Genomic DNA, 24716 nt, shown 5'->3' on the forward strand with positions numbered 1-24716 from the left:
CAGTCATCCAGGGTGCTCAGCTGGGGAACTCAGAGAGGGCCAGCGCCGGAGCACTGCGGCCGTACGGGGTTTGCTACGTCTGAAATTAGGGAGCAGAGAGAGGAACTCGCTAGACAACAAAGCCTTTACCTCACAGCTGCCAAAGCGGGATGACACACACACACACACGCAATAATTATACACTGAAATGTTACTAAAGCTGAGTTGCTCAGGGATGACTTAATGGCAGCAGTAGAATATCTCAAACCATCACTGCTCTGCAGTTTACATACTGTTTTCAAAGGAAAATGGTTATGCACATGCATTTGGGTTGTAAATGACCCCCTTTATGTCATGCTCAGTTTATTATATAGCACGGAACTACTCCAAAGCAGAAATGAGGAAAGGATCCTGCTAAGTGCTCCAGCAAGCAAAAAGATTTTGCTATTACTTTGAAAAATTAGAAAAGGCCTTAGAAAAATCTTATTTCACAGCGATAATGTCAGTGAAAACACGGTGGGCGTGTTTAGATCTTTCCCCACCTGTAATAGTTTCTGATGAATCTATACCCAGAGGGGCTGTGGGAACACAAACAGTTGGGTTTCACATAAACAGTCCGGGTGTTACTTTGTGCTGCATGTCTCAGCTTTGCTAATTCTGAGCTGTTGAGCAATGGCTGATGCAGAATTCTGTTCTGGGACATGCCAGAAGAGTGATCATAAGTTCTTCTGCTTTTTTTATGGAGTTCCTCCTTTATCACCAGAAATAGCACATTAAAAACTTGTGTGTCTTTGCCTGTGAGACCTGCAAGGTGCAATTACAGCTGCTGGTCTTTACTTGATTATTAGATGGGAGTTTAAGGTGAACCATGCAGGCAGCAGAACAGGAATCTTTGCCCAGCTGTAGCCAAGGGAAGAAAGAGCCAAGTTTTTGTGGGTTTTTGGTGGCTTTTTTTTTTCAGTAGGAGGAAGATCAAAAATTTGGAAGTAAAACCAAAATATCTTAGGATACTACAACCTAGATCCAGACATTTTAATGCAAAGAATATGGCTTTAAAAGATACTTACAAACTGCAGCTAAACTCTTCCTGTGAAGGTGATATCTTTAAAAACAGGACTGCTGGGTATTCCATCTGCCTCGGATCTCACTGTGGGAAATGCCAGGAGCACTGCACTGTTCCCTGTAATGAACCAGCTTCCCAGGAGCTGTGTGGGGAAACGGGCCCAGGCCGGTTGGATTTGGCATCAGGGATCCCTTTGGTTGGAAGTGCTGAGCACACATTCAGCTTCGCCCAACACAAATTTGTGGTGATATATTCCAAACCCTCTACCAGGAGATATCATTCACATCTTGTCAAATGACTGTGCCTGAGTTAATACGTGACAACCCAGAGTCAGCTGCTTTGATGGTCTCTTACCTGCTGGTGTAATGATCTGGAAAAGGGACTGAATCCTGCCATTTCATCCTGCCTGGGAGAGCAGTGGCTCAGTTCTCAACACAAACTGCGAGAAACCGTTTAATTGAAGTCACTCTGAGGATAGAAATGTGAAAAGAGGCAAAGCTACATTAAATCTGGGTGAAGGTGCATTTGAGGACTGTTGCTTTACCTCTGGCATCAACCACAGCGACAGAAATTCTTTTGCTAAGGAGAGAAAATGGGTTTGGCAGCAAGCAGGACTTTGAACTCAGAAAGCAGCTATATCTGAAAGCACCCAGATCTGTGTGGTTTAGCAGAATATAGACCCTAGCAGTGTGGTCTATTTATAATGTAGTGGCAGTTATCCAAAGAGAAAAACTGGGACAAGCTACAGCAAGAGAGGCAGAGCCCTGCTCCAAACCTGCCTGTGGAGAGGTGCAGAAGATTGTGTGAGCTGTTGACAGTTCACACACACAGGTTACACTCCATCCTGCCTGCTCTGTGTTAACAGCTTCTTGTGGCATTACAAGGACAGCCTTGACTCGCTGAACCTGAGCGTGGCCTTCCCTGTGCAACTGTGAGATTTAGGGAACTGCAGCCCAGACTGCTTGGAGCTGATCTGCCTGAAAACAGACAAGGACATCCCGTGCCAGCCATAGGTGTTGTGAGCATGAACTGAGCTATTTTTAAGGACAGGCTTAAGAGCCAGGAAATGAGAGGCAGAAGTACAGTAAGTCACACTCGTGCAAACATTTTCTTACAGTTTTAATCATTAACCTGCTCAACCCTTATATTCCCAGACCTGCTCCACCCTGAGGTTTCTGACAAGGCCAGCATTTTTCAAAAGCCATGGAGGGTTTTGCAATAGGCTCTATCATGGCCATGTAGACCATTTTATAGAGCTTTACAGCACTCACCAGCTGCTCCAGCTACTAAAGAGATGCCATAAGGGTCAGGAATATTAATAACATGCATCCCTTATTAAAAATTACTCAAAAACATTAGCATTGGAGAGCCTGTGCAGCACAAATAAGCAGCAGAAGTCCTATCTGGCATTATTTTGTTTTCCTAGCAAGTGCTAGACTCACTAGAAACTAAAATGAACAAGATGAAGGAAACCCCAGATGGGAGGGATTGAGCATTTGGAGTTCTGCCATCTGACATCAGCAAGTCAGAGCTGCATTTGTTCCTCTGCTGATACATGACATGATCCCAGTCAAACTCACACTAAAAGTTATTCAGATTTCGTATTTAATTCTGTGATTTTCAGTACCCTAACTGGTAGTCACTAAGGGGAAGAGCCATTATCTGAAAGCATTTTTAACATTAGGTAACAGCAAGAATAATTGCAAATTACTTACTGTCATCATTCCATTCCCCACTCCTTAAAAATAATCCACAATTTAAGTATTAAAACACTGAGCACTCCAAGTAGTAGCAGCAGCCCAATTCCACTGAGCATAGCATTTAATTGATTTATAGGAATATTTCATGATTTTTCACTGTGGAAAAAGGGCATTTAAATTCTCTGAAAAGGATTCAGAGTTGTTGATCTGTTGTGGGAAGAATCCACAAGACATCCCACAGAGACTATGGTTTTAAAAGAAGGTGTATGTCTTCAGTGCTAGCAGTATAGTTTATGTTGAAAAGCCACATGAAGATTTACCTGTGAAGTTAAACTTGTTCTGGGATCCTATCTGTGTGCTGCTGCACACATGTACAAAGAGCTTTCACACCACTCCAGGCAACTGAGTAGCACTTGCAATTATTTAAATAATATGCCCATAAACTGTGAGATAAGAGGTTGTTTTATGCAGCTGAGCAACAGAGAGAAATGAATTAGCCTGTAAGTGTGTGTGACTATCACCTAACAGCCTTGTGGAAAATCATTCCAGGAAAATACTGGGGTATCACTTACCAGTTGGTGCAGTCTGGACTGCAGGGACAAGTCAGCCTCTTTAGCAATGTTGTTACGCATATTTGCATGACATACATGCCTGGAGATTTTATCCCCCAGGATTCTTGCCATAAAAGAACAGTCCCATTCACAGAAAGATAGAGAAGAGTTACTGGAGCCTCCAGTATGATTATGTCACTATGCAGCTTCTTCTTTTGCTTGGGCAAAAAACCAAAGGTGGATGACTCCAGTGTGCCAAAGAAACAGCATTATTATTGGGACTGCCATATTTATCCAATAGTTAGACATCCTAATTAATTCCTATCCCTCTAAACTATGCTTCCTGGGCCCAATTCAAGCAGCTCTGCTGCTGCCCTGAGACTCCTTCCTGCTTATCACAATGAGTAGCCCGTGACACTCCTCAGTCTGTCTCTGCTCTTTTTTTCCTTCCTAATAGCTGAGCTTGGGAACATGAACATTTATATTCTGCATTTAAGTAGTGCCCTGCTGAACTATGGCCAGGGCTCCCAGAGACTATGCTAATGTAAGCACTAAGAATAACAGAGCAGAGATGAACCCAATCCTGTATCTCAGCTTCCACCCACCCCACCCCTGCCAAAGAAAGAAAGCTGCCTCCCTCCCTCCCTTATTATACCCTCTCTCCACTTGGTAGTGTGATCACTTCCACCTGAATCTCTCTAATTCCCACACCTGTGGCCAAGTCCCTATGCAGGGATAGAGTCAGTATTGAGTAAGTTGAAATAAGTGCAGTAAAAATCTGCTTTTTGCAAGTGGCATCAGGATTTGACTTCAGGTCATAGTTATCCCTTGTCTTGATTAAGTTACATGAGACAATAACAAGCAATGGGGAGAATGGATCTGTAACTCTTTTCCTGTGTCTTTTCCTGCATTTGTGCTTTTGTTAAGTGTCCCCTGCCACTCCTAAGGCAAAAAGTAACAGTACAAACCTACAAAACCCTTTGTCAGTCCTCACTGTACACACCCCACAGATGTGTGAGGTGGTGGCTGCTTCTTGTCCCTGTCCTACGAGCGTGTCCTTGCTGCTGGTGCTGTGAGCCACAGGCTGTGCACAGTCACTGGGAGAAGCTCAGACAGGCATGAAACCTTTGGAGGAAAAAATAAAACCAGTTTTAAGACCGTGAGATGGCACTTTTTACTTCCATTGGCTCTCAGCTCACAGTCACCCAGGAGGGAGCCAAGTTTCCCGTGTGACACATTCACACTTCAGCGAGGTCTCCCAGAGCACAACCTTCTCTTGGCTGCTGAGCCTCACATTCCCAGTTAGGTCATGGTCATTCTCCAACTATTTCAGCTGAGCTTGTACCCTCAGTAAATCTTCAGTTGTGGTGCAGAGTTTCTGGTAAGGCTGAGCAGTGCAGGGGAATTAAGCAACACGAAAATGCCTGAGGGAACACACCGTGAAGAAAGTGTTGGCCCCACCTATACACTACATTTTTCTGCTCAAGTTTGTACTGCCACTGTTTGACTCAAGCAGTTTTTGGAGGGTGATCACCACAGCTGGGGAGGAACTTGCATGTCATAATAATTTTGGGTTGAACTAATAGTTTAGTTATTTGATTAGGAACATTAAATCTCCTCTTTTAAAAGGAAAATATCTTTATCTGCCTCATCCATCTAAATCTGGGGAATAGTTCGCTCCCCTTCCCCCTCCAAAGATCCATTTAGACCCATAAAAAATGTGAGTGGAACAAAAATTCACCCACTCTCATGTCTTAAACTGAAAACCAAACTCTGTAGCAGCATATGAAATGCTCACTAACTATAACAAAATTAAGTCCCTGCAGGCCCCTTGCACTTTTTGTCAAGTTATTTCTGGAAATTAAGGGAAGCAGAACTGAAGGTGAACATCCACCAATTGAGATAAACCCTCAGATACTTTGGTTCCCCAAAACAAGATCTAAAACCTGCAGGTCCCCCATTCCTGCAATCAGGATGGCACTGGATTATCTGCTTAATGTGGGCTGATATTTGAAACATCTCGTGATTCCAAAGGGAGTTCTTTGGGCAGACACACATTGTATGTGCCCCACAGGAAGATCATCTTTTCAGGATACATTTTCCCTGTCTCAGTTTCAACCCATTATTCTAATTAAAGCCTCTTTTATTATGCAAATCACCTTCTCTCTTTGTCAGTGCTTCAACTTTCAGTTATTCAGGGCTTATTTCAGAAATAGCTGTTTCCATGTGCCCTTGCAAATCCTCCTCTTGAGAAACCTTTACCTGTTTCCAGCCCTAAACTCAGCTCTCCTGTATCTTTCTGGTAATGAGGGACATTTTCTTCCTTGTGTCTTCCTCTTTGCCAATTAAACACTCCTGGCTTTCCCCCTCTGGCTCACAGGAACTGGGGACAGGATCCCTCTTCTCTACGTGGTTCATTATCCGCGTTCTCCTCTGGAATAAGAGGAATGTCTGGGATAAACCTACTATGTCAGCTTTGAAAGAAATGACTTAGACTTAGTGACATGCTCTTACAGGCCGAGTGAGTGGGACACTTCCTTTAGTTCCTGTAATTGGGAGTTGCTCTCATCGGCTGACACGGCAATTCCAGGGTACGCGAGTTTTCATACCAACATTCAGGTGACTAAAATGTTGATTTTAGAGGCTGATTAGAGCCATGACTGAGAAATACTGCTCTGGATGATGATGATGAAGTCTGAAAACCTCCGTGATTCTGGAAATGTTGGCGTCTCCTGGAGCCCACTCATTCCCTGCACACTGAAACGGGAAGTGTTACTAATGGTGATGTAGCTCAGTCACAGCATCACCAACATGCCAGGAAGAGAGAAATCCAATGAGATCAGTTGGTTGATTTCTCCTCCTTCCCAGAGCAATAGGTGCCCTCCACCACGTATTTTGAAGATTAACATCAGATGTAGGAGGAATCAGGTCCATATTTTCTCTGTGGAAACTATTCCAGAGTCAGAAGTCATCCCAGTGTGCATGGTGAGGGTGATGGAAAGCACTTCAGAGCCCTATAACCACATCAAGAACACCCAGATGTCTATGCTGCATCTGGCAGCATCAATTAAAACCCCTTCCTCCCAAGCCCTAGTAAATCCATGCCTGTGCCTAATGCAGCAGACATGTAAGGAGCATCTTTCGCTGCAGGAAGTTTCTCTCTAACGTGTGCAAGCTGGTGTTATACATCCAGGACACTGCCTGACCATCAGCATATCGGGCATTTTTAATGTACCTGGAATTTTTTCGAGTTTGGAAAATTTACCACAACAGCTTGTTGAAAAACACTGCATAAAAATCCTATTTAAATTCTGAAAACTTGAAGCATCAGAACCTGAGTCCACTGGCTCTATCCCTTAAAGCCATGGTGTTGGCAGGATCCCCTGTGTTTTGTAGCACAGCAGCACTTGCTGGGCATATACACCTCATAGATTTTTGAGTACTGGGGGCTCCAGCAAAGATGCAGGACTGAGTAATGTGCCAGTGTCATACAGATGCCTCAGAAGAGTGGCAGAATTAGCTGGCATTTAGCAGTAATAAATATAATTCTGCATAATTAATATGATCAGAGACAGCAGAGCAAGACAGTGGCATCAGAGGGAGGGAGGCTGTCCTGGGGCCAGTCATTTCTGGGGTGCCCCAGGGGGACCAGCAGCAGCCCTAAACATGCCTTGGGGGCCCTCTTGTGGGCCCTGCTCTGCCGTGGACCCCACTAAAAACAGCTCTGAGAAGTGATTAACATGAATGTTTAATTAGCACGAGGGCTATTCACACTCCAGCTGCCACTGCAGCTGTGGCAGAGGGCACAACAAGTGCACACGAACAACAGGCCGCGTGGCTCCAAGGCCTTCAGTCAGAATGTACATTTTTCTTAACTAATTCAGAAATGTTTGGAGTTTGAAAGGCACAACTGTTCAGTTTTCATGGCTGACAAGAGCAGTTGCATCTCAGGTATGGCAATGCTGCAAATACTGAGATTGTGGTTTTGGTTTCCCACAGGTTCATCAGTCCATTCTCACCTCCCAGTGCAGCCCAGCTCAGCTCTCTTGCTGTCTCCATCCCACACACATTTGCAGTCACTGCTAATTACAGCTGTCACCCACAGACAGGAGGTGAGCACATCAACACCCTCCATTTCTTTGGCTTTTGTGCCCATGTGGTTATTGGGAACTGGTGGTTATATACAGTTGTCCAACCTGATCATCTCATATTAAGCACTTAGTGTGGACACAAATTAATGTGACTAATAACTGTGAGAGGACAGATTTTTACCACCTGCAAGCCCCAAAGAACAGCATGGGAACCATGTACTGTCTCTAAACATGCTCAGTGGGAAACAACTATGCAAACTACAAACTAAAAAACTCCCCAAGGGCTCAAGATTCTGCAAGATCCTGCAAAATATGTCTGCCAAGGTGAGCAGAACCTCCATAAAAGAACCCAAGTAAAGATAATTTGGTACAAGGCCATTCTCCTCCTCAGTGCAGGTGTTTACAAGTGGGAACAGAAAGGTGCTGGTCCTGGCAAAGGTATTTTTAAAGGACAAACACTTCCTGACAAGCCACCTCTCTTCCCTTGGGGTTAGTTGGAGCCCTCCAGCATGAGTCTGTCCCTTCAGAGCAAGTGTGTGCCCTCCAGGCATCCCACCCTGTCTGCCTGAACAGACCCACCTTCATCTCCAAAGGTAATTCCCTGGGCTGAGGTGGAATGAAAATGAAGGAAGTAAACTGGCAAACAGAGCCCTGGGTGAGTCTGAATAAATGTGTGCAACAATGGGTTGGAGTCACTGCCAAGCTCCACTTCCCCATCTGTGGGAAACAAATTTCTGCCCACTGCAGGAACTGAGGGATGGTCTCATCCCATCCATAGCTGGAAATTCTGAGAGGTTGGTAATAACTCCCTCTGGAAAAGTGGGATAATTTTGTTTGCTTCCCAGACAAGATTAAGGGATTTTAAAAATGTAACCAAAAACCCCACCAGCACCACCCTATCCCACAAGTATAGGGATTTACATTCTTAACCACAGCACTATACTGATGCATGTTTTCAGTCTGAATTCTGGCATTTCTGGTTTTTATTAAGAAGTCTCCTGCAATTTGTAATCTTGTTGGCGCAGGAAGGGGCAGGAAGGTAGAGGTGTATAATCTGTTCGGGTTACCCAGGGCAGCTGATCAATCCTTCTGAATAGGTATGTGATGTAAATCAAATGTAAGCAATGGATTAGGCCTCTACTCAGGCTGATAATTATAAGAAATGGAGCCCTCCCAGGGAAAACAGAAATTTCATGAATGCTTTCCAGCTATATCATGATCCTGGTGTCCCTCCAAGCATAAATTTGGCCTGGAACACAAAGGCATGGAGACAATCAATGATGTTTTACTGGTCAGCCCCTTTCTACATTTATTCTAAATAGTTTTAATAATAAATTGTTACACTCTCTCAGCTTGTCTTGCCTATTTGGCTGTGCTTGTTTTACATGTGGATTGTCTCTTGCCATGTTTAGCATGGAGTGTAACAAAGCCTTAAGTGGATCCTACAGGACTGCTACCAAGTGTTTAGAGATACACCTTTGATAATGAATTTGGTATGGAATTAAACACACTGCTTTAAACATCCTTTGTGGTTTCCCTGTCCACCAGAGATATCAAATTCTGATTATTTCCAGTTTAAATTCTGACTTTTTTCAAGCATTTCTTTCAAATCCTTTAGGCAAGTTTCTCTGGTTCTACCCTACAAACTCTGTGAAAATAAAACTACATTTGTCCTGAATGATGTTAACCAAAGAAACAAGAATTACTAGTCCTCTAGATGGTGCTACTATTTCAAATAAAGCAGCTGGATGTTTGAAGATTTTGTTCAAATATAGTGCTGTAGTGCCCCATGAGAAAGGAACAGGGTGAGAAACCCTGACCCTAGTAAGAGAAGTGATGGCACACAACCCAAAACTTCATCTCACAGTTGTAGCACCAAAGGGCAGCCTGTGTGTAAATACACTGCTTGCTTCTCTTTAAGAATAATGCATGTTTCAGTATCTGAAAATGCAGAAAAATTACAGGCTGTATTGATGAAAATTGTGTTTCAAAGGTTGGCTCCATTTTCCACGTCTTTGATTTCCAGTTTTCCCAATGATTTCCACGGGGCCCCTCCGGTGTGTCACGTTCCAACTGCAGTGACTCAGGTGAGTGTTCCCGGAGCAGGGTGGGTGTGTCACAGCCCAGCACCACGGGCTTGCCCTGGCACAGGCTGTGTGTGCTCTGGCCTGGTTTCACAGCAGCACTTCAGCACAAATGTTCTTCAGATGCAGCCACAGGAACGACTGAAACCCACAGTCAAACACCCTCCTGACTTCAGGATACTTGTATGTGCACACTGACATGGGTAGTAAAGGCTGTGAACTCTAAGTGCTTTAGGGATGCAAGGAAAGAAAGCAAAAGAATTTACCTTACACTCTCCTCTCTTTCCAGAGCTCTCATCTGCCTATTTTCTCTCTCAGATAGTTTTCCTGATTCTCTTTGTAAATCCAGCCAGATGGATTTGCAGCACCAGATTTCTTTCCCCCTGTGGTTGCTGTCAAAGTCAAGAACAAAAACTTTCTGATTTCAAGATTATTATTGTTGTACGTTATTATACATCTGACCTTTGAAACATATATTCTGTATCACCACTATCTCTTACTTTGTGCAAAGTTCATCTGTTATCTAAATAAATGTCAAATTTGGGATCTTGTTAAGCCTTCAGCCTCAGTAACAATAACTGTGAATTTCTGGAGTTTACTCAGACAGTGTAAGAGAAACATTTATTTCATCGGTTTTGACTATTCAACCTTTAAAATTTCACAGAGTATATTTGTCCTTGTGTTATGAGAAAAGAATAACATCTCTAGATCATTCATTATTTTGTATTCTTTCCTTGTCCCATTTATTTATCTGCTTTCCAAGAAACTTTTCTCCCAGGAACATATCTATGGTGATTTTCACTGCTCTTTTATGAGTCCTTCTCCAGTGTCATAATAGTTTGGTTGGTTGGGTTTTGAGGCAGCAAAGCCACAAAATGAGGGCATATGGCAGCTCATAAAAATACTTTTAAAAAGAAAGACACTCTAAAAGCAGACAGAAGGTTATGCTAAAAATAACCATGAAGACATGAGCTTAAACAACAAGTATTTTATTTAGCATACTTAGTGAATCCTTGCACACAGTAATTTCCTAAGTCCTCTGGCCTTTTTCCAGCAGGGCCAACACAGACAACTAGAATGAAACTTCTTCCTAAAAATAAAGCAAGATTAGACTGACTTTGGAAGTGACTCCTTCAACACCTCAGAATCTTCTGGCTCATAAGGTTCCAAAACTGGTTTTAATTTGACTTCCTCTGGTAGCTTGTGAGTATCTTCTCTCCTGCTTCCATCTCTTAAAAGTGGAACCAATGTTTTCCAGTGTTTCCCTGAAACTACAAAGGAAAGGAATGGTTAATTTTTCCCCCTCCACAGAATCAGTAAATATCCAAGTGGTTTAAATAGGAAGCTGATGAAAGAAGAAGAAAGAAGCAGGAAGAAAGGGCTTTGTGGTTTTCTTGCCCATACTGTTGCATGAGTTTTCCATAATTCAGCTGGCAAGTACAGCAGAGACTGATTGCACAGTTAAATACTTCTGTGCTGGGGGCTGAGCTCCCAAACTGTAGGGCTTGGGGCCTCCAAAAACCTCCTCCTGGCTATCTGGTTGCCATCATACACTGCTCCATCTCCTCAGGATTTACACATTATGTTTTGTAAAATCTTCATTCAGAATGACAGATCTATGGGGGTTTTATTCCCAAGAGTCAAACTGCTGTGAGTGATGAGCCCACTTCATCCTTCGCATTTTGTGCTGACGGGAAATGACATAAACTTAGTTACTGAATTATCAGTAAGTGCATAACACTGAATGCCCTCTAACAATTAATCCATGCTGCTACTATCCCCAGTGTGTAACTCAAACCAGGATTTAGGTCCCTGAAGCCCTCACCTCTGCCAGGTTTAATAGAGAAACTGAGATTCCGTCTGAGGTCCCCGGAGTACCCGGGGTCTTCATTGATTATGCCCAGATTCGTATTCCACGTAGACCAGTTCACTTCATCAACCCTGGGGAGAGAACAACAAACCCAATATCTATTCTAAGCATCACCAGACAACTCCAGGATGAGCTTTTATCACAAACTGCCACTCTCAAGCCTCAGATCTGACCTAAAAATTAGATTAAACTGACTACTGTAGACAGTATTAGTGAGCTACTTTTCAGAGCGCTCCAGGGGGAAAGTTCTGCTTCCTACCACCAGATGCCTTAATGTTGTTTGTCTACAAAAGACTGTTCATTTGACACACAAACAGGTTACCTAAAGCACCATCTGTAATCATCTTGGCCATCAGGTGTGATCCCCACCAAGACTTGCTTCCCGGACCGGAACGAGCGCTTCAAACAGTTCAAGTAGCTGTTTTCGATATCCAAGATTGTGATGGCTCTCTGCCAGGTAAGAGAAAGCAGAGCACTGAGAGGCTGCTGGTCAAAGTCAAACAAATCCTGATTACTGCCTTTACTTTATAAACCTTCAGTATTTATCATTGTCATCATCTTAGAGCAGTCACTGTAACTACTGAAATATCACCCTCTGTTAATGTCATTAAAAATGCTCAATTACTGCCCTGTGATTAGAACTATGAAGTTCCCTTTCTTACCTCAAACAAAAACTGATGTGCCTTTGAGAGTCTGGTAAAGATTGCCTTTCCCCTTGCATAATCCCTGTCTCCATAGTCTGATCAGGATTTTCCATCATCAAAAGCCCAAATAATTTTGTCTAATTACAAAAGTACTTCTTTTCTTAAATTCTGAACATCTGTGGAATACTGGGAACATCTGCTCAGGCAAAACATCAAATATACATGGAAAAGGAACTAATATACTTTTTTCAGGAGCTGTTCAGGGGAATCAGAAAGAAGTAGTGACCTGTTATTTAGAAAGATGTCGGTTCCTAAAGATTCTCTCTGAAATTTCTGATGATTCCCCACACCCTCTTTCTTGGATAGCAGCCTCCCAGAACCAACACACCTGGAGTTTCCAGATGCTCTTGCTCTCCTGTGCAATTTTGTTCACAGTTTCCCCCATCAGCGCGATGAGCATGTTGAGCAGGAGGATGTACGTGAGGATGACATAGAGAACCAAGAGGATGACAAACACAGACTTGAACCTGTAGTTCTCTGTGAACTCCAGGTCCCCCATCCCAATAGTGAACTTGAAAAGCTCCAGGCAGGTGTAATACAGGCTGTTGTAGGATGTGCGGCCTCGTCTCACGTGGCAGCAGCGGGAATAGTCAGAGGTATTTGTCTCTTGCCCCTCGTTGTCATCTTCAATTAAAGTCACCACAGCTGTTGCAAAAGAAGAATCACATAGGCAGGATGAAAATACAATTTGGGATCATAATTCCTTTGCAAGCAATGAAACGAGTATAAAGGTAAAGCATGTTATCCTCACGGTACATTGACTCCGGGGAAATTGCCCTATAAATATTCCCTATAACTGACACCTCTCAGAAGGTGTTGCCTCAGCTTTCTCTACACAGAACAGGACAACTGAATGTTTTTCCATCAGCTTTGGAAAGCAGTTTGAGACCCAGGGATGAAAAGCTGTATGAAATTACTACAGATAATTGTTATTCTGAAGAGATTTTTTTTGTAATTAGGCTAATTTTTTAGTTTTCAGTTGGAAACAAAAAGTCTAAGCAACTTGAAAAATAACATTTTCCAAGACTCTCTAAAGTAACAAAAAGTAACCCCAATTAGAAAATTACCTGTAGAAAATCCCAAGAGGAACACTAGATAGACAAACATGAAGCGACACAGATCTCTAAGGATCATCTGCAACATGAAAACAGAGTATTTTTATATTGCTAAAACTTGAATATAAACTGCAACAAAAACGGGTAGAAAATCCTGCTTCAGCTCAAGAAGGCATTTGCATGAACTGGCTGTTCATGCATTAAACTGTTGTTTATCCTGCTGAGATGATAAACTTTAATACAGAAAACATTTTTCTCTGTTATTCATGCAACATTTACACACATATGCAACACATATGCCTGTCAAATAGTTTCCTCTTTGCGAGTATAAACCACATTAAGACAGTTGAAGCTTTCTTCCCCTCTTGGACTGGCTGTCTACACCATACAGAGAGGTTTATTAGCCAGCTAGTTAATTAGCCAGCCTCTTAGCTAATTGCTCTGTTTAGTAACATTTGAACTATACCTAAAGAAATTTCCAGCTGGTAGAAAGCTGGGCCATTTCACACCAGAGCAGTCTGCACTGTTCTCAGTCTCCTTTCATCCATGCTTGTCCAATCATAGTTATTTGGAAGCATGGCAGGTAGTAAAAATCATCATCATCATATCAAGACTGCTATAAAATGTATGGATGAGGAGCAGGGGGTTTTTCTACATCACTTAAATTTTATCACTTCACTCAGAAGACAACAGCAAAGTTTAGCAGAGTGTTATGAGCTTTCCCAGTGGCATCATGGAGGTAGATATGGCAACATGTTTCCTGGAAATGGGGCTGTTGTGTCCCACTCTGGGCACACCTGCTCCCTGCACTGACCTTGGCAATCATGACAGAGTAAATGCCCATCTGTTGGAAGCCACGGGTGTAGTAGAGCATGTTGGCCCAGCCCAGTGCCAAGGAGAACACCATGGAAGCCACGTAGAGTTCCTGACCACAGAAGTACAGCACCACAGAGCTCAGGAGGAGCAAGGAATGAACAAAGCTGAAAGACAAGCATGGTCTGAATGCAGAGGGCTGAGCTGGCCACAGGTGGTGGGAACAGAGGAACCCCATGGGGTGTACAGCAGAATGAGGGATTCCCCCTGTTTAGTGCACTCCAGTTGGGAAGAGAAAGGACCCAAACATTCAGAGGCAAAGCTCCCTTTAGCAGTGGGAGGATTTCTGCACATCCAGTGCATAAGTCCAGCTTGGAGATCTATTCTTGACTCTGTTGCATGACACAGTCACTGAACATCTAGACACTTAATTTGCTTTACCTCCAAAGGAGGTCACTGCCCCAGACCCATCTGTTCAGTGATGTCCACTGGCTACTCTGTTGAAAAGACCCAGGAAATTATAGCAAAGCATCTACCTATTACAGGTGGCTTCAGCCAGAACTACAGATCTCACACACTCATCTGTTTCTGGCTGAGATGCAACCAAAGATATTGGAGCTTACAAAAGAACCTCACTGTAGCCATCAATGATCACCGTCTTGAGTGACGGGCGCCTCTGCACGAAATATTGTATCTGGAAAGAAAAGGGAATCAAGATCAGGTTTGCATCAAGGAGGGATTAACTATCACCTGTGAATGCATCAACTGAGCCCTGACCCCTGTACCAGGGAGCTGGTACCTATTAAAATCATAAGAACAGCTGAAAAACAACACTGGCACAACATCTCAGGAGGACTCTTCCAGCAACACTTGAATTCTCTCACATCTGGTGTCTCTTTTGAAGACAACAACCTATTCACTCACTGTTTGAGGACCTGGGATTCACTGTACCCTTTCCATTGGCTGCCAAGGGGAAGCTGGGGGACTTTAGGCTAAGCCAGGTAACCTTTAGTGGAGGGCTGGCTGTTTGCAATACCCCACCCTTAAGCTTTGGCAAGGCTAATTGCCAAGATGCTCGTTGCCTTCTAAGGAGAATCTTTTTCTATAAATAGATAAAATTGTATCTTAGCTCATTAGTAACCCGAGAACTCCTAATCAGACCTAGGAAAAAGATTTGTCACTCTTGACTAAAACATGGATCATTTTAGCAGCCAATGCTAATGAATAGGAAAAGTTTGTTTGACTCTCCCCTACATCTACCCAAACAGCAAAAGGGAAATTTTCAAATATCTTACCCCTCTGAAAAAAAAATAGAGGCCTCCCAGAACACTCAGGATCTCTCCAGTCACTCGAAAATACTCCCCAGTGGTGTAACCAAAGGTGAAGGGAGGCTGTATAAGACAGGAAGACGTTCAGCAGAACTGGAGACAGGAAAGACCTGGCCTTGCCAGCAGCCTAAAGCAACTACATTGTGGGGGGCAACAGGTTAAGTTTCTGAATGTGCTGCAGCAAGACTGGGAATCAAGCAGGGTCAAAATCTCCCTCCTCCCTTCAGGAAAGAGGACATTTCTGATGTTAGGAGCACACACTCAGATGGGAGGCAGATCTGGGATGTCATGCACTGGGTGGCTCCCCTGACATGTGCCACAGTGACCTACCTTTTGGTCCTTCTGTACAGGTCTGTAGTAAGCAGCTGCAGTGAGGATGCTGATGTGCAAGGTATAGACAAAGAAGTTGAAGTAAAACAAGTGTTTGACAAACCGGTCCCACTTGTCTTGCAGGAGCCTGTTAAGGGGCTCCACCAGTAGCATCTCGTGCCGGTTCTGAGCAGAAGGAGAAAGAGGAGAGTCTTGCTGGGACCAGTATGTACCAGACTTTGCAAGAAAAACAAATTATATTCATCTTCAGCAAATGTTCCCCCTTGTTCCCTTAAAGTCAGGAGGGGAGATTGTTCTTTTATGGAAAGGAGGCAAAAGGTGCACTGTGTGGAACATGAAGCTCTTCCCCAGCAGTCCCCCAGCCTGGGAATAAAATGCAAAGGAGGTGCAATACTCACTGGTGTCTCACTGCTGTAGGCAAGAATCTCCAGCACTGAATTTTTCTCACATGTGTCTATACAGGACAGGTCATAAAGAGAGGAGTGGACAGGTCCATATGCCCATTCAGTGAACTTCCTAGACAGGTGTCTGCACTCGGGATCTTTGATCTCTCGTCTGAGGATGTAAGCGAAAATCTAATTGCAAAAGAACAATACAACCAACATTTCAGTGCTAATGGACTTCTTGTCCCTCAGCATCTCCACAAGAAAGGATGGGTAATTTCTCCCTAGTTTAACTGAGCTGAGGCCAAACCACTGGAGCACTGCATTCTCAAGGAAACACAATTCATTTTCTTCCTGGATGCTGGGAGATGAGAAATATAAATACCTCTTACAGCTTGGCATTATCTGTTTCAAAACTGCAAGAGAAAAGCAGAGGTGTATGTTACACCTCTCTGAGCACACAGTCACTTTGAATGGGGACTGCCAGAAAATGAGTTATATCAGCAGTCAAAAGTACAAGGGCTCCAGTGGTTTCCTCTTGGGCTGCCTTGCATACCAGGGGTGTATGAGTAACACCAGCTGGGCACATACACACACACATTTCATGGCCTTTAAGGACTCTGCAGGTTTGCATGTTAAACTGCAGCATCAGTTCCTATTAACTAAAAGGCCCCAATAATAAAGTTACAAACCCCATCTTGCATAAATGTTTTACACGTGCTCTCTATAACTTGATACAATAACAGGACAGTCAAACACCTTCTCTCACCTACCCCTATCTTCCCTGTTTTGGCTGCCAGGGTTAATGGAGTCAGCCCTTTCTTGTTGGTGAGCTCTTCCAGCTTCAGGATTGGATTAATTTTGGCACCAAGGATCAATATGTTATTGTACATCTTGGTTACAAACTTGGTGTTATCCTTAGTGTTATCTGCAATCTCCACCAGGGTGTGCAGGACCATGTTGCCCATGGAGTCCTCAGCAGCAATGTCAGCAGCCTGGTAGGGATTCTCCAGCAGGAATTTCACAATGCAGAGCTGGTTGGTGCAGGCAGCCAGGGACAAGGGCAGCTCCCCTACAGGAAGCAAAGGGAAGGAGTGGTCAGAAAGCCCAGCACTACAGGTGCATAAACTCGAAGTTCATGTTGTTTTCATCTTGCACTAAGAGGTGGATTCCTCTGACACAGCACCAATTCTTGTGATAGCTGTTAGAATCAGATTTTCTTTGGTTTAACTGCATCACAGAAACACAGCTGTTAAAAAAAAAGCACTGGCAGGACAGGAGCAGAAGGTTACAACCTTTCAAAGGATGCAGTGTTCAGAGAACACCAAGATCACACTGAACACCATCAACTACCAACTGTGTTTGTTTATAAACTCAGTTTTTGGGAGTAAAAATTTGTCCTGATGGTGGAACAGCCCATCTGCTACTTCTGAGCCTCCAGTCCCACATAAACAGGATTATTTAACAGCTTGCACTTGGGGTGATGCTAGGATAACTCAATCAATAAAGCCTTTACTGTGCTCACTCCTACCAAAATAAAAGCCAGATTTCCCTTTGATTTTCCTGAAGAACTCCCCACAGGCTCGTGCATGAACATCTGCTCCATTCTGGACCAAGAGCTTCACCAGGTACATGTTCCTTCTCTCGATGGCGATGTGAAGAGCAGTCTGGCCTACAGAGACACCCATCAGACAGAAATCTTCAGCACTTTCAGCACTGCAATTCACTCAGCTCCATGTCAGATGGTGGAACTGAGAGCTTTGCAGACTAAAAAGCTCTAGAACTGAACAGAAAAAAACCCCCAAAAACAACAAATGGACATTCCCTGAACTTGCTATTAAATCACTGTATATCAAAAATGGCAGAATATTGCACAGAACACACTCCCAGCACAAATGAACAGAGTGTTAATCACACACTGGAACTCTGGGGTGCTGCATCCTCAGATATAAGGCCTCATGCAGGAGACTCAGCACCCTGAGGATTCCCTGTGGCAGCCATTTCTCTTACCCTTGTAGTAGTTGTCAGTATATTCTGCATTAACAAACTCTTTCAGAGTTCCAGTTTTCCTTGCAATATCCAGCAGCAAGGGAATGGTATCATTTTTCCCATCATGCAGATTCAGCATGGCTTTCAGTAAACAGGTTTTCCCAGTTTCAGGCTCTATAACACAAAAGATTGAAGGTGTATTGAAGTGATTACAGACCCACCATCTATACCCAGGCAAGCAGGAATTAATGAGGTGCTTTTCAAAAGACAAGGAAACTCATTTAGGCTTTTCACAAAAATTTTCAGCTCCTGTAACCTTACAATCAATGGGTTGCCCAATCAATAGGGCAGTAGTGGCTATTAAAGGACCTCCTGCAGACATATAACATAATTATCTTTTTTTTGTTTTCATCTCAGGAGCACTACTGGAAGAAGAAGAGGGCAACTGAAGGTATGTGCCACTAAAGGGTACCTTTGAACTCCTCATCTGTGAGATGCTTGAAGGTTCTATTAAGGTAGAGTAGCAGGTCACTCAGGTCCTTTGTGTTGCCTCGGGCTACAGCATCAAAGATCCTTCTGCGATCGTAAAACTTGAAAGCTTTTTCTGAGCAGCCTGTGATGGAATCTGCAGACAGGAGCCTAACAAGGGTAAATTTCAGTTACCAAAAGTCAGATACTAAAAGTTAGATGTTTAACAGACTTTTTATAAAACTAACAGAATACTATTTTTCATTTGCTTGTGTGAAGTAGTAAGTACAGGTTAGAATAGATGGATCTGCAAAGACTACAAGATCAACGAAGCCTGCAAGCAACTGCTCTGATAAAATTGTGTATCACTTGCTGAAAAGCTGACAAGACTCAGAAGAGGCACTCAAGTATGGCAGTGAAACTGCAGGCCTGGAGCCAGGCAATCCCTTGTTCTCATTCTGAGTGATGTCCATTCACTGAACAGTCAATTAAGGCCTACTGCTAATTTTGGGCAAAATATCCACGGATTCTCTGAATTTTCAGAGATGCCAAAACAGCCATTGTCCCTTTCAGTTGCAACACTCCTTATTTTGGCAGAGAAAATAGTGAAACTGAAAAAAACAGTCATGCTCATGTGGAGAGAACAAACAGTGCTCTAAGAAACATGGTCTGCAGTGGTCAAACTATTCCTTACAACCACATCTTGTGAAGGGGCAAACTTACTTGTGAAATTTCCCCCTCTCCAAATTGACATGCAATTTGATGACAGAAGGTGCCATCAGGTGATCCATCTGGTAAAAGGAGTCCATGGGAGCCATGTCCTTGTCACTGTCCCCCATCACAAACCGCCCACGCCTTGCAAAGATGTTGCTTTTGGGTGGCTGGGCCCTGGTGCTGGGTGGGCCCTGGGAGCTGTCAGATGTTTCCAGGACAGAGTCCTCCCCTTCCGTGTGTTCATCTGCCACTTCAGAGTCCTCCATGTCAAAACTGCCAAATTTCTTCATCTTCCCAAGAATGGAAGACATGATGAGCAGGCAGTCTGTGAGGAAGGACACAAACACCTCAAGTCAGCATTTTACAGGGCCACGAGTCCCCTTTTGCCTCAGACCACTCTCCATGAACAGCAGGGAGTGGATTGGTTGCTCTCATCCCAGAAATGAGGCAGATGGACACGGATTCACTGTGCACAGAGTTGGAACAGTTTAGTAGGTCATTACCTCCATGTTTGTTCCTGTCCCCACTGCCCTTACCCATTCCAGAACGGACAAAGCAAGCCAGAGCATCCCAGAGCTTGCCAGCCATCCCACTGCAGAGCTGACTCCTACTTAAAACTAGGGCTTCATCCTCCTCCAGTCATTGGTAAAGCCTGAACAACCTCAAGCCTCAACAATCTCTACTTTTCTTCTCTACTTTCTAACTGGTTTGTGCCACAATTTATTCTCATGATCATATCAGGCATGTGAAAACAGCCTGTTTGTGCCATCACAGGATGTCTGGGATGCTGAGCACAGAGGGCTTCCTGCACACAGGAAAACTATCCCTTAATGGCTTTGCCAGAATTATGGCAGTGCTTGATGAAAATTGGTGTGTGATTCCTGAGAGAAGAGTGTCACCTCAAACATGAGACACAGAAACAGGAAGGGGAAGGTTACCACAGATAAGAGGTGCCTGTAAGACCACACGTCTGATCCTGCCTGATTTACAACCACAAAGAACTTGACACAAGTTAACAAAGACAGAACCACAGAATGGTCTGGGTGGGAAGTGACCCTAAAGATCATCTCATTCCAACCCCTCTGCCACAGGCAGGGACACCTTCCAGTATCCCAGGTTGCTCCAAGCCCCATCCAACGTGACCTTGAACACTTCCAGGGATGGGGCAGCCACAGCTTCTCTGGGGAACCTGTGCCAGGGCCTCACCACCCTCACAGATAAGATACTCCACTGAAAGTAGAGCAGGGTGCTTTTTTTCTTTTTTTTTTTTTTGGTTTCTTATCAAACTGTTTTAATCAGAAAAATGCTATCTTCATGCCACCGAATTCAAATGTTCTGGAACTCCAGCAGTGGAGACAGGAATACATCATATTCGAACTGCTGCACTGCTGGCTTAGAAACATTCTCTGAAATCCTACATTGCTTGGAAATCTTACAGCTTTGAGCACAGCAATGTCACAAAATCTTTAAAAAGCCTTACGTTATAAACCACATTACAGAGGTCAGTAATCTGTGTAAATTCAGTGCAAAAACAACATCATAAACACGCTTCATGGTTGTTTCTCTTCACAAGAATATTCTGAGGGTTGTCTGCAGACCCACATTGTACATTAAAGCTGGATTCTCAGTTCTATGGGAATACTTCATATTTACATCAAGGGTCACTTACCTTTTTCTGTGCAAGCAAGACAGGAAAGAAACTTTGGTCAGGCATTTGTATCTGCCATGTAAAGAAAACATCAATTCCAAACTTGCACATCGAGTGTTACTGGAAGCAAACCAGCATAGTATGGACAAAATACTAATAACTGCAATTTAACTCACTCACCTTTCAAGTTCTTTGTGTCCTTAGAATCACTCAGAAAGAATAACTTATTAACTTAATTGTTCTATAAATAAGAAATCAAAATATTTCCATTTGGAATAGGATACTAAAATTACAGTAGAACCACTATTTCAGTAGAAAAGGAATAAAACCAGTTCTATAAAAAAATAGAAAAATATACAGTGGGAATACAGTCATGTATAATTTTAATTTTTTGTCTTATTTAAATTAATGTGGATTGAGCCAAAAACATCAGCGAGATGGCCATGGAAAATACAATCACTTATTTCCCACAGAATAAATGTAATGTTAAAATGTGCAGAATAGGCTCAATCCTGTCTCCCTGGCAATTGCTCAAACCTACTCTAGTCATTATATGTGCTTTCCTTTCTAAACCTTTTGAAAACATATTTGATAAGGAAGACAAGGCTGCATTTCCTCATGAGTATGAATTTGCAAGGGAATAAGCTTCACAATTCTGTGGAAGGATTCTTTAAAAAAATATTCCACTAAACACATAAAGTACTTGAACTCTCTGAAACCCTTATACGTTGAAATTTGACACAATAAATGAGATATGGAAATATTTCTGATAGAATGCCTTGCCACATCACAACTTATAATAAATAATAATGAGAGTTTAAAAAGAACTAACAGCAAATATACATGCAGAACTTACAAATACTGACAAAAATCCCGTCTTCTGAAAAATAGTCCAGTCTCAGTAAGCACCCACTGATCTACAGGAATTTGGTGCCAGATATTCCTCCTCCAAGGTGCCTGGACTGAAAAGCCCTCAGAGTTTGCTTCTCCACTTCATTTGTCTGCAAAAGTGTGGTATGTGCTGATTTTTAGAATCAAGGGAAGTTCACCAGAAGAACAGAGAACAGAGCAATAAGATAATTAAGAACAATTCTGGAACCAGAAGCATCAGTGGCTTCTATTCCCAGAGGTTTAGCAGAGCTCTTTACAAGAATTGCAGTGAGTTGCTGTTGTTTTTTCCTCCCCTTTAATTGCATTTAGTAATGGATATTCTTCTCCAGATTTCCTCTTCGTAAATACACTCAATTTTGCAAAAAAAACACCCAAACCACCAGTGTTTGGGTGTGGGTCACAGTTTCATTTCAATTTACAAAACTTTGTAAAATGTGCCACAGTCATCTTTCTGGACATCTTTCTTGGGTGGCTAATTTAAAAATAATTATTTTCAAGATAAGCTGATTCAGAACAGAGCTGAGCAAGAACCAGTGACAGAAAGTCCTAAAACCTTTCCATTGTTCCACATTCCTACTATGTTTTATTTCCATTATATATGTAACAGTCAGCTTCTAAATATTAATGTAATTAGGAAAAATATCTAATCCAGGATGGATCCAACACCCTTAAAAATAAAGAACTGTGTCAAATATTGTTAAATATATAATTTACATACAATCTTTCTGACAAAAACTAGTCTAGAGAAAGAGTTTTTCCAGAGGCTGGGCTGACAGGCTGGGAGCAACCCCCAAGCCTCCTGAGGTTTTGAGTAGATTATGAAATTATTTAATGAAATTATCTGTGCTATGTTTTACAAAAGGCAGCTGTCTTTCTTGTCTTGCCATCTATCTATCCATAGATGTATAAAAGAATTATATCTTTGCCTATTTAATAGCAAACTAATTATGCTCCTTAGAACACCCTATGGCATTGTATCAAATGGAGAAACAAGCCTATTTATTAATGCATAAGTACAGATTACCAGCGAGGCAGGTCCTCAGCTGCTGCTCCTGGAGCTTTGCTGAGCAAAGCCTCTCACTCAACATTACAATTAACTCCTTCACCATTTCCAAAGCAGGGACTCAGTAGGAAAACTCCATGGAGCAGTGGAGGGTCTCCCTTATTCAGTCTCTGGCTTCTTGCTGTGCCTTTTGCTAAATGTTCTTCTCCCTCTTCTTCCATTCCAGGCATCAGCTCCTTTCAGTCTCACTGTGCTTCAATGGATGTACTTTGGGAACTTTCTGCTGCTTCCTGATGCCTCCTTTAGCAGCTCCTTGGCTTGTGTTTCCTGGGAAGATGTTATTTCCTTCTCCATCGCTTTTGACAATAGTTGTTGGACATATTGTATTCCATCTCAGCAGGGACCTTGTTTTTAGGAGATGTGAATGCTTGTCAAAACAAGCCAGTAATAAGCAAGAAGGAATTTATTCCTTTTCCTCGGGCCTGCCTCCAACATGCTGCAAAGGCTTCGTGCAACTTCTGTGCTTGAGAGGGATTTTACCCACTAAGAGCCCTCTCCATCACTGCAAATGGAAAACCATCAGCAGATTTGCCAGAGATCCTAAAGATGTATCCAGGGCTGGCCTGCAGCTCAGAGATAGCCTTGCCTTTGCTAACAGAACCTCAAACCAGGCCATGATTTACCAGCTCCTGGAAGCAAATGCCACTTGCTCTCATGGGTAAAAGGGCACTGGAACAGTATTATCAGTTCTTTCTGATAAAAATGAAAGCAAATATGCTGATGCAAAAATGTTTTATAATAATGTAAGAGTGAAAACAACATAGAACAAGTTAAGGCTTTTCTTTAATCTAGTCTACGCTTTCTCTGTAATTCCTTCATATGCCAACAGTTTCCTGAACACGACATGGAACAGATGCACGGAGAGGGGGTGGAGGGAGTTGGAAATTCAGCATCTCTGTAGTCAAGATCTCAGAACTGAGCACAGCTTTTTCACTATAAAAATGTCAGTCCTGATATTGCTAATGAGCAAGATAGGAATCCATGGCCATATTTCAATGGAAACACCTGCTGCCTAGTAATGAAACTGTATCTAGATAACACGAAACACCTTCCTTGCTTCCCAGTGTCATTTGAGCAAAAGTGCACATGTATCTTGGTTTAGTCTGAAACTAGAAAATGTTTTCACATTAAAATAAAGAGTAAGAGAAGAAATAAAGTCTAAGAGCATAATACAGGGGACAAAACCATGAAAATGTTAAGGGAATGCACATGAGCAATACCCAACATTAAAAACAGATTAGTCTAGCTAATTGATTAAAGCTTAATTTGACACAATACAGGAAGGGCAGAATCAGAAACACCTTCAGATCAAACACAGTAACACAGCTCCTCACAATTCTGACTGTTTCACAGAGGCCCTGATCCAAAACCCAAACATAATTACGTATGTCAAATAAAGAAAAGAATTCCTTCTCACCCTATAAATGCATTTTCCACTCGGCCACAATCCCTGCACTCCAGGCATCTCCAGTCATGGTACCAGCCTAGTCATGCCTTTGACCTTAGTCCACTGCACCCAAACAGAGTAGAAACAAACAGAATAGAAACAACCCTCCATGTTTTATTTTCATTATTTCGTCGATGTTCAAGCCAAGGTATCATTCCATCTTTTACAGAGACAACACACAATCCATGAAAACTGGGATTTGTTCTGTGCAGGAGCCACCAAACCCCCCCCAACAAGGCTGACACCCTGGTCTGCTGCCTGTCTCTATATTGTGAGACAGCTTAAGGACAGGAAGTCTCTAATGAAAGCATCAGACTAAGTTACAGCTACTTTTCTCTCCTAGTCCTCCCAAACATATTCCTACCAGGAAAATGAGCCTCGCATGAAGTATCATTTTATGCAGGAAGTTAATGGATCTCTCCCAGTCACTCAGACAAATGTAATGTGGTAATTACTGCTCATTTCACAAATGGGAATGACAGAGCACCAAAATGTGCAGACCCAGAAGGAGAAGTGGACATTAAATGCTGGGGTTTTTTCCCTCT

At 42.8% G+C, this 24716-nt stretch overlaps 1 protein-coding gene across 5 annotated transcripts; it reads right to left on the reverse strand.

Moving 5' to 3' along the window:
* Positions 1–4315: 4315 nt before the first annotated feature.
* On the reverse strand, positions 4316–24687 carry TRPV1 (transient receptor potential cation channel subfamily V member 1). 5 transcript variants are annotated; one of them, XM_027690844.1, is made up of 18 exons: positions 21627–24687; positions 19132–19447; positions 18413–18579; positions 17962–18114; positions 17483–17623; positions 16725–17023; positions 15967–16143; positions 15569–15733; positions 15206–15301; positions 14534–14604; positions 13912–14077; positions 13110–13176; positions 12371–12687; positions 11661–11788; positions 11294–11409; positions 10586–10739; positions 9735–9860; positions 4316–4418 (listed from the first exon to the last, which is right to left on the reverse strand). In XM_027690844.1, the coding sequence occupies exons 2-18, from the start codon at positions 19431–19433 to the stop codon at positions 4388–4390; spliced, it is 2676 nt and encodes an 891-aa protein (XP_027546645.1). In that variant the 5' UTR covers positions 19434–19447; positions 21627–24687; the 3' UTR covers positions 4316–4387. The 5 variants fall into 5 exon arrangements, 3 of the variants coding, with proteins under 3 accessions (XP_027546645.1, XP_027546646.1, XP_027546647.1); XM_027690845.1 differs by lacking the exons at positions 4316–4418; positions 9735–9860 and having other exon boundaries at positions 10470–10739; positions 15569–15784; XM_027690846.1 differs by lacking the exons at positions 4316–4418; positions 9735–9860 and having other exon boundaries at positions 10621–11155; positions 15569–15784.
* Between the last annotated feature and the right edge of the window lie 29 nt (positions 24688–24716).

Source organism: Neopelma chrysocephalum, unplaced genomic scaffold (genome assembly GCF_003984885.1).
Source record: "Neopelma chrysocephalum unplaced genomic scaffold, ASM398488v2 Primary Assembly neopelma1_82, whole genome shotgun sequence".
Classification (NCBI taxonomy): Eukaryota; Metazoa; Chordata; class Aves; order Passeriformes; family Pipridae; genus Neopelma; species Neopelma chrysocephalum.